This window comes from Carica papaya, chromosome 5, assembly GCF_054855325.1.
Source record: "Carica papaya isolate Zhongbai chromosome 5, ASM5485532v1, whole genome shotgun sequence".
In the NCBI taxonomy this organism is placed as follows: domain Eukaryota; kingdom Viridiplantae; phylum Streptophyta; class Magnoliopsida; order Brassicales; family Caricaceae; genus Carica; species Carica papaya.
This window is the reverse complement of record NC_142313.1, coordinates 38192619-38210056: the sequence shown is the minus strand read 5'-3', so window position 1 is coordinate 38210056 and position 17438 is coordinate 38192619. Positions and strand designations below refer to the sequence as shown.

The following is a 17438-nucleotide window of genomic DNA, read 5'->3' as shown; positions in this document are numbered from 1 at the left end:
AGAAAGATCAAATAAAAAAAAAACAGAGAGGAAAAGAATAAACATATAAAATAAAAAGTGAAGCAGATGAAAAACAAAAAGACTAATAAAAAAAAGAAAAATTTGTCAACTTTTTTGTTTTTATTGTCTTTTGATGAAAAAATTTGGAGCAACTACACGATTTATAATCATATTTAAATAAATGTACACATTACGATGTCATCTCGCGACAAAATTTCCACGACAGAATATGGAATTTAAAGCAACCACAGTATGTTCAATATAAATACACACACAGCAGTGCCTTTCTACGGTTATACTTAAGATAAACAAAGCACAAGGCTTTCAATGGTAAAGACATACAACAATAATAATGCCCTCAAATCACAAAAATTTAGGGAAAACGTAACGCTTTTAACTATATCTTTTCATTTTAAACAATCAAGATGGTAAAGCTTGCATCATCAGGATTGCAAAAAATATCAGTATCTGTCTAAACGTAATATTCAAACTCTTAGTAATCTGTTCCACTAAATAAGTATCATTTTTATCCGACTTGGATATTTTTTGCAACATATAAATACTAAATTTCCTATCCATTAATACGTACCTTTTAACTGCCAAGCAAATATTATGGCCGAGGGAGGACAGAGCAGCTACCTTCCCATGCAATTCTGCTATACATTTACACATACAGAGAGAGAGAGAGAGAGAGTGAGAGAGAGAGAGATCCAATCAAATAATTCAAAGAACAAGACCCAATACCAACAAATGATTCAATAATGAATACATAGCTTATTTTCATAAATACAACAAAAATAATTTGACAATTTTTCGTCCCATTATTATTGTCAAAAAACGCAACCGTAACCGGCAAGATTAACACTGTTACACAGTGAAGTGAAACCCACTTGTATCAACTCTTCATCTAAAATAAATGAACCCAACCAAACACTACCAAGTAATCCATTATATCCTACCAACTCAGCTCCATCATACACTCAAACAAGCAGACCAAATCAACCGTTGCTGTCCCCATAGATGATTACACCTGCCACCAGGATTTTACAAACAAAAACCTCGATTACTTTCATCGAGTTTCATCCTCCAGCGCACGGAAACCAGCAGTCAGATCCTCGTGCAGCTTCTTGAACTTTGCAACAAGAGCCTCTTCACCTTCTACAGGATCCTCAAATTTCTGGGACCTGCATTCCAACAAATAACCATGTTGCATGTAAATCAATTATCAAGCCTTTTCACATGCCTATTTTGACAGTTCCAAAGTTTCTGAAAGATGTTTTTTTTTTTTACTCACACTAGCCGGTAAAACAGATCTCCCAATCGATGCTTAATAAGACTGTATGTTATCTTCTGTCCATCCATCCCAGCTGCTCTCTCCACCGCCTGCATATTAAATTTAACTACATGAAGAATCTAAAAACCACACACAGGTTGCAGATCAACCACACTAGACATGAAATCATGTCCAATGTATGCGTGATCCTTACCACATTGGTCCATTAACTCACAGAACCAACCTACTACGGACATGCAAACATTTGAATTACCAATTAATATGCGACTGGGGGAGAGGTGGAACAAACACTTTACCTGATTAGCCAGATTATAGAAATGAATGATGTTCCGCATCATCCATACAGACTTGTAAAAAGGACAGAACTTGTCATATCTGTCATATTCATCCGAACAAAAATGAAGAAATACTTTTTCAGGAAGACAATGGATAAAATTTGCAACATCAATAAGGATAGATTTACATAGAATTAACAGTAAAACGGGAGAATTACGGGGTAAATGCATTCTGAGCAAGATAGTCCTCCCTCAAAAGCTTGGCAGTTTCAAGGGTAATTTTATCTCCTTCAGCTAAAGCATCCTTTCCTACAAGCTGCAAGAATAATCATATCTTTTTAGTTACAGGAGATTAAAGCAACACTTTGCTCTATGACAAGTTCATGATAATCAATTTTGATTACAAATAGCAAAACGTACTTGGACAATTTCATTCAGGTCATCCTCTCTCTGCAACACCTCCCTGGCCTTGGTCCTAATGTTAATGAAATCTGGATCAAACTGCTCATAGAAAGACTCTAATGCCTAAAAAAAGAGAGAAAGAATCCAGTAAATATTTAGAATTCGTAGCATGTAAAAATAAAAAAAAAAAAAGCTGCCAAACATTAGAGATTTCCTGAGTCAAGAATTCTTTTCATGTGCTAAGAATTAAGGTAAGCAGAAGAGCTTACAGAGGCAGGGAACAGATTCTCTACATACCGATGAGTACTTTGAGTAGGAAATAAGCCAGTTTACAGAAGGGAAATGCTTCCTCTGGGCAAGTTTCTTGTCTAGCCCCCAGAAAACCTGCAGAACACTTAACTCAATAGAAAGAGAGAAAAAGGAACAAGAATGTCTGTCCCTATGATAATACATAAAACCATAGTTAATGCGGATTTAATCATTCATAGTCAGATATTGGATTAACCCAGTTGCATGCAACTTTAATCCAACTAATGCAATGTAAGGTGCTTGTTCGAGAGTCATTATTACATGTATCTAAGAAGAAGCTAGCGTTGTGCTCAAAACAAAAAGCTGCTGATTTTTGCCTGAACCAGTTTTGTTCAGTGACACACATCCTCTCCGGGACTTAACATCAGGGGTTCAAGTTCCCATCCAATTGCACACTCACTCTCATGCTCAGTGAACCAAAAAAAAAAAAAAGAAGACAAAGCTGAGGCTTAAACAGTGTATCTAGAGTAAAATTACTTTTCTACAAGGAAAAATAATCATATAGGAATTTGTCTTTACCTGGACGATACTAAGAGTTGCAGATGTCACAGGATCTGAGAAATCTCCACCAGGAGGAGAAACAGCACCAACAATTGTGACACTACCAGTACGCTCTGGCCCACCAAGACACTTTACCTTACCAGCGCGTTCATAAAATGAAGCTAAACGTGCTGCTAGATAAGCAGGATATCCACTATCAGCAGGCATTTCGGCCTACAAGAGAAACAAAAACAGATGTTACGTTGAGAACAAATCAGTGAGTAAATAACTGAACATGTACACAAGTTAACATAACCAATGCAGTAACCCATGCTTCTTATCTTTAATATCAATTGCAAGAAATATAGAGCTGGTTATGCAAAGAGATTGCACTATGCAACCCATTCATGCCACCAAAATTTTCAAGACGCCTATGTATCATGTGGCATATCTTTTCAGTGTCAAATACCATTTACAGACAAGACATTAACAACGGTTCTGCCAAACAAACATTTTTTTAAGAGATTGTTGGCCACTCAAAACACTACAAACATGTCAATTAAATCATGAGCCTGCAATTCATACACAATGCTAATTTCCAGGAAGCTTTCACTAAAATATACTTCGAGAAGTACCCATACAGAACCAAGAAGGAGATGAAAATGAATAAACACCATCCTAAAGTTTATAAACCAGACATTCTAAACACAGAAAAAGATGCAGTGGAAGATTTTGAAATCTTAACTTGATGTTAGAGAGACGAGACCTGAAGGCATTGGCTATTAGGATATATTCACAAAGAATAATAAATAAAAAAAATGCAGTGAGAGACTAGGACTACCAGTATCCATGTTATTCTTCAAATTCGTCAAAGAGAGGCTAAAATAAAATTCTCACTAGGCAATTAAACAATAGTATATATCATATAGGGCCCAATATACTTCTAAAAATAAGGAGGAAGAATCAGAAACTCTTGAATTACAGGAGTTTTCCTTTCATGAATTATGATGTTATCAACATAAAACTACCTTGATATACAAACCTAGATGGTCTGCAAACTATAGGCCTAGAGTTCACAAAAAGATGAACCAAGTACAAAAAGGATATCTACCTAAACATTAAATAAAGAAGAGCTACCAGTTTGTACGGACTAGTAGGGTCCTAAAAGATGTTTTCTGAAACTTGAGCTCCAGTGAATTTAAATTAGTCTAGAATAGGTCATCGGATGGGAAAAAATAGTGTCATCAGTTATAGAAAAAAGTCCAACCTGACAGATTCCAGTTTAACCACAAGAGTACCAGATGCACACAAACTCTACCTTGCAAAAGAACATCTCCTTCGCATTTGTTTTGATATAAAGAAAATAATTCCAACCAAACACTCTATGCTACTGATCCGCATATTTCATGCAACCTAAGTATTACCAACATTCTCAAGCACTCATAGCAGTGAAGAAACAATCAGCTCATGTTTAATAGACTAAACAATTTAGGATTGTAATGTTGAATGCTGAGTGCCCACTAATCGTAGCAATAATGCCCCAAGTAAATAAAACCAAAGTGATTAATTCTTCTATCAACTTACATAAAACCAATTTGCTAAGAAACCGATCTTGTGCTCTAACAATTGTTTTTCAGAAAGGAGTTACACGCATGTTAAAACAGAAATTTACAGCATTCTTAAGTAGAACAACCAAGAAAAGCAAACAATAAAATTATATAATATATAAAATATGAGCATTACAGAAAAATCTGAAATAAGAATCCTCAATAAAAGGAATCTGCCAACAAGAAAAATCATGAAAAGGAAATGATGTTAGTCTGCTGCATAAACTAGCATTAAGAACATTACCAAACGTCCAGAGATCTCACGCAATGCTTCTGCCCAGCGAGAGGTTGAATCTGCCATCATACTAACATTGTAGCCCATATCTCTAAAATATTCAGCTATAGTAATTCCTGTTGATCAACAATGATAAAAGTTCAAGAGTATCAAGCCAAAGATTTTTCTAACATGTGGAACTAATTCTGTTATAGAAACAAAAAAAAATGGCTAGGAAGACCTTTGCTTAAGTTTTCCCCAAAACTAGACCTTTCCCGGTGGTACTAGTTGTTTTCACCATCTGTTACTGTTATTTTAGAAAAAAGACAAAATGCATACCCGTATAAATTGAAGCCTCACGAGCAGCCACAGGCATGTTAGAAGTGTTGGCCACAAGTGTGGTACGCTTCATAACGGATTCTTCACGCCCATCAGGTAATGTCATTGTCAATTGTGGGAAGTCCATAAGAACCTAAATAATCGGTCAGCATTACAAAGATCTTGAAAAACTGCAAAATAACTAATGTTTAAATTAAGGAAAATACATACTTCTGCCATTTCATTTCCTCGCTCACCGCAACCAACATAAACAACAGTATCCGAATTTGAGTACTGCACACAAGCAGGATGCAATCTCAGGGAATCACCTCAAGATTCAAATATCCTGTACATTGAGTAAGCACCAAGTGAGTTGCAGCAAGCTGACCTTAGAAAGAGCTTGACTAATGACAGTTTTTCCACAACCAAATGCCCCAGGAATGGCACAGGTTCCACCAAGAACTGAGGGGAAAAGGGCATCAAGAACCCGCTGAAATCAAACAAAGCCACGTCAGAATGTGCAGCAGTGATAAGAAAGAAACCAACATGTACAGCCTTTACATTAATTACCTGTCCAGTAAGTAAAGGTGTATCAGCAGCAAGCTTTGATGCCACAGGCCTTGGTGTACGGACAGGCCAAGTCTGGAAATGAATGAAGCATGAAACAGATAAGAAAACTGGCTGTTTCTATACATATAGATATTGGTCAAGACTTCTGAGATGTAATTCCTGTCCTATTAGGTTCTGCCATTAAACAGGTTAAGAATCCACCAGCCATTCCAACTGCTGGACATGGATTGACGAGGAAAAAACATATTAACAAACTGTTCAAACCTGAAGCATGGTGAATTGCTTCTTCACACCCTGAAATTCAAGCTCCAGAACAGTATCCTGAAAATAAGGGAAAAATCAGAGCACATATCCCACCACGAGTACATATGTTCAAAGAAGGCTTGACATCTTGCAGCTACATCTTTTTTATTTCATTTGTATTGAAAGGGTACAAAATCCTCTTAGCATCCTTGCATTTATGCAGTTTCAGATACGTCTTAGAAATTTAGAATAACATTATCATCCAGAAAGCAAAGCATTTACAAAATCACTAACATAAAGCTTTTCAGAAAAATATTGACTAGAAATATGAAAGAATTGCAAGTCCTAAAAAGAAATCGCAAGAAAGGTCAGTAACAAACCTTAAGGGAATATTGACCAGGTTCTGCAATGTAAACAACCTTCCCCATGGCATCAGGAGGAAGAGCAACATGGTGTTCCATCAAGCTATTCTCAAAGACAGTCTGCATTTTAAAGCATTCCTCGATGACAGTGCGAAAATAGATATATTTCAAAGACAATCATATTTTACCCAACAAACTATCACAACTGAAAAACTAAATTGAAGCCTCACAAACTTACAGCATACAAGTCTCCTCCAGTAAGAAGATCTCCCTCACCTGCAATAGTAGATTAAGTTAAATCATATAGACAGTCCAAGGTCAAAGTGCAAATTACCAACTGCTCATAATTTCATCTAAGGAGCTATAATTGAATTTACACGGATTACCTATTTTTTTAGGCTGAAACTCCCAGAGTGTATCTTTGTCAAGGGCTGGTACTGATACACCACGAGGAATATAGACATCACCAGATCTTTTTGCAATAGTTTTCAAAGGCCTCTTTTTTAATTGAAAGAAAGAAACCATATATCAGAACAAAGAGGTTAGCACCATATACTGGGGACTAAGAATGCAATAACATTTACAGGCTTAGCACGAAGATTAACACTTATTCAAATGAAAGCCACGTAAAAAAATTATTTCTAATAATACATTGTATTTAAGCAGCAAGTGAACTTTTTTGCACCTGAATTCCATCAAAAATGTTTCCCAATATTCCCGGTCCCAACTCAACTGATAGAGGCTATAAAATCAACAATCGAGCATAAGTTAATTGTCATCAATGCATCAGCAAAAAAAATCAGGATATGGCAATGATGAACAAACCTTGCGTGTCCGTAGAACAGGATCATTAACCATCAGACCTGCAGTTTCTTCATAAACTGAGGCAAGAACACAAAAATTTTCTTGTCAGTTTTTAGAGTTACTTATTTCTGCAAAAAGACCAATCTTACCTCCGAACTAATCCTAGAAAGTAGTAAAGAACAAGGTAAAAGAAGAATTAAAGAACCTTGGATTGTTGCAGAATCTCCTTCCAGCCTAATTATTTCACCAATCAAATTATCATGTCCAACACGGACTAATTCATACATTGCAGCACCAGCCATGCCATCTGCGACCACGACTGGCCCTGACACCTGTTAAATGGCACTTGATGAGATAAAAGTAAAAGCAATAAACTCGTGCTTCTTGGATCACGCCAATCATAGAAAAAAAAAAGCACGGGAAACATAAGAGACAGCATGACTGATTGGAAGATAATTTTTTTTAAATAACATATTGGAAGATAATTTGTCATAAAATCAATTTGTTCCTATACTTCAGGTGTTAGAAAGTCCATCAAGCAGTTTAATGAAAGTAGATGAGCTAATTTAGTTCCCTCTGGAGAACACAAACAGAATACTCCACACCTTACAGCATTATTCACCAGGTAAAGAAAGACAGAGAAAAAAAAAATCAATCTAGCGGCACAAAGCAGAGACGTCATTATGTCCCATGCGATCAAATTTATCAAAGCATAGTCAGCTATACAGCTAAGCAATTTAAAAAAAACCTAAGCCTAGAGTCTTGAGAAAACTCAACGAAATTTGCACCCCAATCAGTTGAAGATAAAATATAATATCAATAAACTAACTCTAAATTAACATTTCAACAAACATTTATCACAAATCACAGAACGGTTTTACCTCAAAACAAAAACCACAGAACGAAATTGCCAGAATTAATGTGAGATTCACATGCCATACAACTTATACAGCCGAAAAATCAACCTGAATACTTCAAACTTCACTCCAGAAAGTCTAATAATAGGGAAACTGCCACGACGCACAGTAAAAGCAATGTAGTAGACTAAATTCCAAAAATAATAAACAATAGATGAAGGTAGCACAAATACATCAACTTATCCGACACTTTGACAGCCAAAACTGCTATCTACTAATTGAATTCATGATTGAAAATCGCAAAATGAAATAGATCATAAAAGAAATCAACAGTACACATCCAATTATTTCAATTCAGCTCCCAAACAGATAAATTGGATCCACAATCAAATTATCCACGACCTAGAAAAGCACGAAACCGATCCTTGAAGTCAAAATTCAACGAAAGAAGAACAAAACCAAATCCCATCAAAAACTAACCATGACGTCAGCGAAATCCCTTTGAGCTTACTTCATGCAACCAAGGAAAGGGAGCGAAAAAAGGGAACAAAAAAATCAAAGCATCGAAAAAAAAATTAGTACCTTACGAACATAACCGTACTCGCTCTCCTTCTCAGAATCCTCAAATGTGGTCAATCTTTCTCCGTAGACTGATGGCATTTTTCTCAGTTTCCTTTGCGAGATTAAGCTTGAAGTTCAAGATCTAAATTATAGAATAAAAATCGATCCAAACCCTAGGGTTTCGATCGAATAATTAGGATTTTTCAACTAAGAGCGAGATTGAGAGAGACGGAGACAGAGAAAGAACGAGCAAGCGAACGAGGGGGGGGGGGGGTGGAGACAGAGATAGAGAGTTATGATTTATGATAGTTAGCAGTCGTGGGGAAGATGCCTGTATTGTAATTTAGTTAAAAGGAAATAATCATGTGCTTTCGTTAACACTTGAAATTCGTACGACTGCATCGTTAAGATTCCGTCAACGTTTATCCGTACACGTGTAAGGAGGAATGATTCTGTGCTCGCGCGTGTACCGAATTTGATATGTGACCTGAGTGATTGATGACGTGGCCTTTTGATCTAAGAGTCACGTGTAGATTTTCTATTTGTCACGTGATTGATCTGAAATTTCTTTCAAGGGTATCTTTTGGTGGGAAGAAACAGCTGGATGATAATCCTAAAAAATGAAAGTAGCACATTAGATAAAGAAATGAAATGACGAGTTAATTACGAATTAGCTGGTTCATCGGTAATTTTTTTACCTCATTTTGTATATAATAAAAAAAAAAAAAACCAGTTAATTAAAATTATAAGAAAATTTCTGCTATATTTTTTATTTATTAATATTATGTAATTGTTAATACTATTTTTGCACTCGCTAAGATTATTAAAATGGTAGGCAAGGTGAAATATTTTGTTAAGATATAATAATATGACATTGATAATAATGATCGCAATGGTGACACTAACGAAAATGAGTAATAACAATAATTATAATGACGATATTGATAGTATCAAGATGACAAAAATCATAATAATAATAATGTAAGAGTAATATTTTAACATTAATATTAATAGTATCTACCAGTAACATACATAGGTTGTAACACCCATTATTATTATTATTAATTTTTAATTTATTTTATTTAGTTTATTTTGTAATTATTGAAATTTTAATTGATTTTTTTTAATTTAATTTAATGAAAATAATGATAAAATTGGGTAAAAATATTATTTAAATTTAATTGAAATTGATTTTGGGAAAAATTTGTGAAAATTTGGATTCTTGAGGTATTTTTGAAAAGAAAATTGGAAACCGGGAGTCAAAACGTAATTTAGAAAAATTGTGACACGTCAGCACCACGTCAGCAGCCACGTCAGCGGCCCGGCCAGCAGCCCCGCCCAACCAGGACGCGCCACGTGGCATGGACACGCTGACTAGGGGACGGGCCACGGGGGCGATCCGCGTGCGCGCGATCGGACGGTCCAAATCCGTTCCCGCACACACGGACGACCCAGATCAAACGTGCGCACGGACGGCCCAGATTCACGCGCACGGACGACCCAGATTCACGCGCACGGACGGCCAAGATTCAATCAGGCACGGACGGCCCAGATTTAATCCCAATTAAATCGCAATCGAACGGTCCAGATTCAATCTTGATGGACGGTCAAGATTAAAAGACGAAGGGTATAAATACCCCCACCCACACCTGACCAAAGAAACCCTAGCCGCCAGTGCTCGCCGGAGAAGAAGAACCAGTCGCCGAAGGAGCTGGCCGCCGCCACCCGCCACCGCATCGGGGAAATTTCCGACTGCCGATCGAGGTAATTTTTCTCCCCCTTGCTCGTTTTTCGACGCTGAGTCCACCTATGGCCAAACCGGAGCCAAACCACTGGCCAAACGGCCGAAAAACTCAACCGAAACCCAGCGGCGCCACCGCGCCCCTCCTCGATTTTTGCCTCCGATGAGGCCCTTCCCGGCCTCCGTTCGATGCAAATTTTATACCACTGTGATCACCGTTATTTTCTCTACAGGTTGATCTGAGCCAAATCACCAAAACACGATTCACGCCGGAGAGCCACCACACCCGAGAGCACCGCTGGAATTGCGATATTTGCCGAAAGGGGCCCTAGGTCTAATTTGGGATTTTTTTTAGGACACGTACAGGTACTAGTAATTCAGGAAAAATTAGGGACAGCCTGTAGGCGCACTGTAGAGCTGTATTCAGACCCCGAAACAAGTAAGCACCCCTCACCCTATTTCCTATCACAGTATTAAAGTTCAATAAATGATAAAACGGTATTTCATGAATCAATAGATGTGTGAAATTGTTTAAGGTCGCTAACGGAGCCCGAGTCTGGTGTATTTGTCGGTCAGTCGTTGTTTGTTCTATTTCACAGTTCTAAATGCAATATGATGTCTGGTGTTTTCATTTTATAGTTTCGTGTGCATATATCACTGTTTTATTGATTATGGCTTGAATGACTGAGAACCCGATGTTGTGTGTTGCCTTGTTTGGCATAAAGTACTGGTTTGCATGTTTGTGTGTGATTTGATGATGGTGACTGAGGAAAAAAGAATAAAATGTTACGTGCATTGATAAATGGATAATGTGGACAGCCTGACTAGATATCCTGGGAGATGGTGGACGGACCGGGTCCGTAGGGAACCCTACTGGGAACGTGGTCTCTCATACCGGACGGGGTATGGAGACCTTCGGTGTTTTGGCGCCCATACCAGACGGGGTATGGGGATGACTCTGGAATCAGGTTATAAATGTTAAGGGTTCACGGGTAGCGGGACCCCTATGGATCCCCATGGATACTAGTAGGCTGGTAAATGAGGAAAATATATTGTGTAATGATTGAAATGCAAAGGCGTGATAAGTATTAGGTTATACAGTTCATATGATTTCATAATGATGATAATGTTATTGCTTTCGTATGTCGTTTTATGGATCTCACCGAGGTATGTGGACAGTAAAGGATTTTATTATTTATAAAAGAATTTGTTATAAATTATGCTCCATTGGTATTTTTGTATTTTCTACCCACCTTTACCTCCGTGGCGGTGAGATAGTGTGATGTTTTTACTGGGCTGGTGTAGCTCACTCCTTATTTAACCATTTCAAATCAAGAAGACATTGTTCCCGAGCTCGTTCCGCAGGAAGACGGCGAAGAGGACGCCTAAAGACTCCGTAGTTATATTTATAGTTTTTATTTTCGAGTTTCTCTTTTAGTTAGTTTGTTCTTTTATACTTTGAGCACGTTTTTTGTTTTAGTGTAAGGGATGTTAATCAAATTTTTATTACGCTTCCGCATTTGATATTTTTAATACACATATTTTATTTTAAATTTCCGGGGCCGTTACAGTTGGTATCAGAGCCGCGTTCCCCGGACCCATCCCTTACACTATAATACTTAGAGAAATATTCACCGATAAACTATTCCTTATGAAATGCAGGTGTAGAGAAATGAGGAGAGGAAGACCCCCACTAAACCGAGCGGCCAGGGATAATTCTCTTCGGGAGGATGTAGACAGGCTATTTGAGATGATGGAAGGATTCATAGCTGCCCAGCAAGGGCGAGAAGAGAGAAGGGAGTTACCCGAACCTCCCCCACTACCACGGGCTGAGCCACCGCTACAGCAAGCGGATCCCGAGCCACCCCGGCACGAGCTTGTTCCTCCACAGTACCACCCGGCACCACTACCGCAGTACAACCAGGTGCCCCAGCCACGGTACTACCCGACACCGCCATAGCACGACCCAGTGCCCCCAGCATATCAGCAGTTGCCACCACAGGACCCCCTAGTCTATCCCCAGCCGGGTCCAGTCCCTTCTCCACATGACCCCGCTCCTTCCTTGATCGACCCGGGCTACATAGAGAGGTACAGGAGACTGAACCCATCCACCTTTGCAGGAGGATCCTCTTTCGAAAAGGCCGAGTACTGGCTGGCGGAGACTGAGAGAGCTTTCAGGATCTTGGGAGTAGTCCCTGAGCAGAGAGCTGCCCTAGCTTCCTTCATGCTGGTAGGGAAAGCAGGACGTTGGTGGGAGCTCAAGCAGGCCACCCTGCCTACACCAGTCACTTGGGAGCAGTTCCTAACGGCCTTCCATACGGAGTATCTCCTTGAGGACATCCGACACCTAAAGGAAACGGAGTTTGTTCAACTAGTTCAGGAAAACATGACAGTATCAGAGTATGCTTGTAAGTTTCTCGAGCTGGGCCGATACTCCCCGGAGACATTGATGGATGAGGGCCGAAAGGCCAGGAGATTCCAGTCGGGTCTCCGCCCAGAGATCAGGCAACACTTGGTAGTATTGGAGCTCAAGACCTATTCAGCAGTCCTAGCAAAGGCGCAGATCGTGGAAAGAAGCTTTAGCACCCGTCCTCAGCCAGGAGGGGGTTCCCGACCCTCGGCTCCGTTCCGCAGGCCAGCACCTACGGCGCCTGCCCAACCAAACAAGAGGCTCAGACCAGCCATCGAGGCCCCTCCTCAGGCTCCAGGGGCAGCACGTGGGAAGATCTATCAACCCTGTGGCAGAGATCACGGGGACCGACCCTGCTACCGCCTCAACAACACTTGTCGCATTTGTGGCAGTGCCCAGCATTATGCTAGAGAATTCCCGAGGAACCAGAATCAAGGGAGGCCTCCTATCCAGGGTAGAGCTTACAACCTTAATAAGCAGGATGCCGAGGCCGACCCAGATGTGGTACAGGCCAAGCCCAAGAGGGAAATTTGTACTCAAGAGATTCCTGTAGTCCGAGACTTTCCAGATGTATTTCCGGACGAACTGCCCGGTCTGCCAGTGGACAGAGAAGTCGAGTTCACTATAGACTTACAGTCAGGTACCCAGCCCATTTCGTGTAGCAGCCCCGGTAATTCAAAAAATGGAAATTATATTATAAATGTTAAATGCGGAAGCGAGATCAAAATTTCAGTTAACATCCCTTACACGAAAACCAAAAACGTACTTAAAGTATAAAAGATTAAACTAACTAAGAGAGAAACTCGAAAATAAAACTATGAGTATGACTACAGAGTCTCTAGGCATCCCCTTCGTCGTCCTCCTGCGGAACGGGCTCGGGAACCATGTCTTCCTGATCTGAAATGGTTAAATAAGGAGTGAGCTACACTAACCCAGTAAGAACATCACGATATCTCACCGTCACGGAGGTAAAGGTGGGTAGAAAAACACAAAAGACCAATGGAGCATGATTTACAACAAATCCTTTTCATTTATGATAAAACCTTTACTATCCACTTACCTCGGTGGAATTCATGAAGCAATATAAGAACACAATAACATTATCACAAACATGGAATAATATAAGCTGTAAAACATAGCACTTATCACGCCTTTTGTAATTCAATCATTATACAACATATCATTTTCTCATTTACCAGCATACTAGTATCCATGGGGGTCCATAGGGGTCCCGCTACCCGTTAACCTTTAACATTCATAATCAGTTTCCAGGGCCGTCCCCATACCCCGTCCGGTATGGGCGCCAAAACCATAAACCTCAATACCCCATCCGGTATGAGGGTGAAACGGGCCGTCCCCATACCCCGTCCGGTATGGGCGCCAAAACCATAAACCTCAATACCCCGTCCGGTATGAGGGTGAAACGGGCCGTCCCCATACCCCGTCCGGTATGGGTGCCAAAACCATAAGATCTCCATACCCCGTCCGGCATGTGAGACCACAATCCCGGTAGGGTTCCCTACGGACCCGGTCCGTCCACCATCTCCCAGGATATCTAGTCAGGCTAACCCCATCATACAATTATCAGTCTACACAATCTTTCATTTTCCTTTTCCTCAATAAGCATCATCAATTCACATTTAAGAAAGCAAATCGTAATTCATGCCAAACAGACAACATACAGTATCAGTTCTTCAGTCATTCAACCCATAATTAATAAAACAGTAATATATGCACTCGAAACTATAAAATGAACACATCAAACCTCATAATGCATTTAAAGCTGTAAAACAGGCCAAATAACAGTAAATCATCAATCACACCAGACTCGAGCTCCATTACCAACCTTAAGCAATTTCACACACGCATTAATTCAAGAAATACCGTTTTATCATTTTGAACTTTAGTACCGTGATAGGAAATAGGGTGAGGGGTCCTTACTTGTTTTCAGGATCCAAATACGATTCACAGTGCGCCTACAGGCCGTCCCTAATTTTCCCTGAATTTTTCTCGGGGAAACTGAAACACACTAAGGTACCTACACGTGTTCCAAAAAAACCCAAATTAGGCCCAGGGCCTCTTTCGGCCCAAATCGCAACTCCGGCACGGCGGCTCCGCCGTGCTTCGGCGACAGTGCCGCCGCTGGCGGCGGCGAGTCGCCTCGGGTTGGCTGTTTTCGGCCGTTTTCGGCCGAATTCGGCCATACTCGCATCGGCCCCTCTGAGAAAACAGCCCTAGGGCCCTCGGGGGGCCAAAAAATCACGAAAAAATGGAGCTTACCGGCGGCGGCTCTCCGGCGAGGTTCGTGTTTTGGTGATTCGGCTCCGGTCAACCTGTAGAGAAAAGAATGGTGATCACGGTGATATAAAAATTGCATCAAACGGAGGCCGGGAAGGGCCTCGTCGGAGGCAAAAACTGAGAGGGGGCGCGGCGGCGCCGCTGGTCTTCGGCCGCCTATTCCGGCCGTTTGGCCAGGATTTTGGCTTCGATTTGGCCATAGGAGGAATCAGCGTGGCAAAACGAGTCGGGGCTATGAAATTTACCTCGATCAGCGGTCGGAAATTTCTCCGGTGCGGCGGCGGGTGGCGGCGGTCGGCCTCTGGTTCGTCTTCTCCGGCGAGCGGCAGGCGGCTAGGGTTTGTGGTCTGGTGTGGAGGTTCTATTTATAACCCCTTACCCTTTGATCTCAGCCGTCCATTTTGTTTTAATCTGGGCCGTCCGTTTTTTATTAAATCTGGGCCGTCCGTGCGATTAAATCTGGGCCGTCCGATCATGCGATTGATCTGGGCCGTCCGATCGCGCCTACGCGGATCGCCAACGTGGCCCGTTCAGGAGCGACGTGGTCTTGCCACGTGGCAGGCCCCGGTTGGCCGGGACTGCTGACCGGGCCTGTCGACGTGGCTGCCGACGTGGCTTTTTTTTTTTTTTTTTCCCCTCGGTCCGGGCGCTACATTTCGGTTGCTCCTTACCGCATGAGCCGCATTGAGATGGAAGAGATAAGGAAACAGATCACTGAATTGCAAGACAGCGATTTTATTAGACACAGTGTGTCCCCTTGGGGTGCCGGAGTCACTTTTGCAAGGAAGAGAGATGGAACATTGAGACTGTGCATTGATTACAGAAGATTGAACAAGGTCATGATCAAAAACAAGTATCCCCTTCCCCGGATTGATGATCTCTTTGATCAACTGCAGGGTGCACAAGTCTTCTCTAAAATAGATCTACGATCAGGTTACCACCAGGTGAAGATAAGAACAGAAGACACCCCCAAGACGACCTTTCGAACCAAGTACGGACACTATGAGTTCCTGGTCATGCCATTCGGGCTAACCAACGCCCCGGCAATCTTTATAGATCTGATGAACAGGGACTTCAGAGAGTTCTTGGATCAATTTGTCATCGTGTTCATCGATGATATCTTAGTCTACTCAAAAAGTAGAGAAGAACATGCTCACCATCTGGCCCAAGTTTTGCAGGTCCTTAGAAACAAGAGGCTATATGCGAAGTTGAGTAAGTGTGGATTCTGGCTTGAGCAGACTGCCTTCCTAGGATACATCATATCGAAGGAAGGGGTATCAGTGAATCCTGAAAAGGTTGAAGCAGTACTTGGTTGGGAGAAACTGACATCAGTTAAGAAAATTCGTAGCTTCCTGGGAATAGCAGGTTATTACCGCAGGTTCGTTGAAAGATTCTCCAGTCTAGCAGCTCCTCTAACCCGACTCACAAAGAAGAATGCCAAGTTCGAGTGGAATGAAGACTGCGAAAGAAGTTTTTCAGAATTAAAGAAGCGGCTGACCACTGCACCCGTGCTAGCCTTACCAAATGGATCGAGAGGATATACAGTTTATAGTGATGCCTCCTATCTAGGCCTGGGTTGTGTCCTGATGCAGCATGGAAAGGTTATAGCATACGGGTCCAGACAGTTAAAGAATCATGAGAAGAACTATCCCACCCATGACTTGGAACTTGCCGCAATCATTCATGCCTTGAAAACCTGGCGCCATTATTTATACGAAGAGACCTTTCAGATCTATACCGATCACAAGAGTTTGAAACACATATTCACTCAGAAGGATCTCAACATGCGTCAAAGAATGTGGATGGAACTCCTTAAGGACTATGATTATGACATCTTATACCATCCGGGTAATGGCAACGTGGTAGCAGATGCCCTCAGCAGGAAAAGTGCAGGTATCTTAGCCCATTTGATGGTTTCAGAATGCAGACCAATTGGGGCCACACAACAGGTTCGACTTCATGATCTGAAGAGAGTCACATGTTTGGGCCGCCTGATAGTCCAGCCCGAGTTAATTCAGAGAATAAGAGAAGCCCAAACAGTTGACCCCGCCCTGGTAGCCCGCAAGAAGGATGCAGAACAGGGAGGGAGCTCAGAATTCTGAATATCTGCCAATGGACTACTTCGTTTTCAAGACAGGGTGTGTGTCCCAGATGACAGTGAGTTAAAAAGGGACATCATGACAGAGTCCCATAGCTCGAAGTTTGCCATGCATCCAGGAAGCACCAAAATGTACCAAAGCATGCGACCCCGGTTTTGGTGGCATGGGATGAAGAGAGACATAACTGACTTTGTATCTAAATGTTTGGTATGTCAGCAGGTCAAGGCAGAGCATCAGCGCCCAAGTGGGTTACTTCAGCCTTTACCGATTCCGGAGTGGAAATGGGAACATATCACCATGGACTTCGTATCGGGGCTACCCAAGGCGCGTTCAGGAGCCATATGGGTAATCGTTGACCGACTTACCAAGTCTTCCCACTTCCTAGTCATCAGGATGACCGATTCATTGGACAAGTTGGTAAGGATGTATATCCGGGAGATAGTCAGATTGCATGGGGTTCCAGTGACAGTAGTATCCGACAGCGATCCCAGGTTCACCTCTCGATTTTAGAGTAGCTTCCAGCAAGTTATGAGAACAAAGCTGTCTCTTAGTACTGCCTTCCATCCCCAGACTAATGGATAATCAGAGAGGATA

At 41.3% G+C, this 17438-nt stretch overlaps 1 protein-coding gene across 1 annotated transcript; it reads right to left on the bottom strand.

The window, feature by feature from the left end:
• Positions 1-741: 741 nt before the first annotated feature.
• Positions 742-8588, bottom strand: LOC110807980 (V-type proton ATPase catalytic subunit A). Its single transcript, XM_022033305.2, has 20 exons — positions 8318-8588; positions 7084-7210; positions 6900-6955; positions 6760-6816; positions 6461-6572; positions 6313-6350; positions 6093-6194; positions 5734-5790; positions 5470-5541; positions 5288-5389; positions 5131-5193; positions 4921-5053; positions 4612-4718; positions 2800-2994; positions 2269-2355; positions 1990-2094; positions 1788-1885; positions 1591-1669; positions 1295-1383; positions 742-1184 (listed from the first exon to the last, which is right to left on the bottom strand). Exons 1-20 carry the CDS (start codon positions 8393-8395, stop codon positions 1070-1072), a joined length of 1872 nt encoding a protein of 623 aa, XP_021888997.2. The 5' UTR covers positions 8396-8588; the 3' UTR covers positions 742-1069.
• Positions 8589-17438: the final 8850 nt, after the last annotated feature.

What these genes read in the sequence shown, in the direction of transcription:
- LOC110807980 (XM_022033305.2), bottom strand. Translation starts at nt 8,395, where the DNA reads ATGCCATCAGTCTACGGAGAAAGATTGACCACATTTGAGGATTCTGAG. An exon ending in GTGAGATCTCTGGACGTTTG is followed by an intron (nt 2,995 to 4,611) that starts GTAATGTTCTTA and finishes TTTCTCTTGTAG; the next exon opens with GCCGAAATGCCTGCTGATAG. An exon ending in CCTACTCAAAGTACTCATCG is followed by an intron (nt 2,095 to 2,268) that starts GTATGTAGAGAA and finishes CTCTTTTTTTAG; the next exon opens with GCATTAGAGTCTTTCTATGA.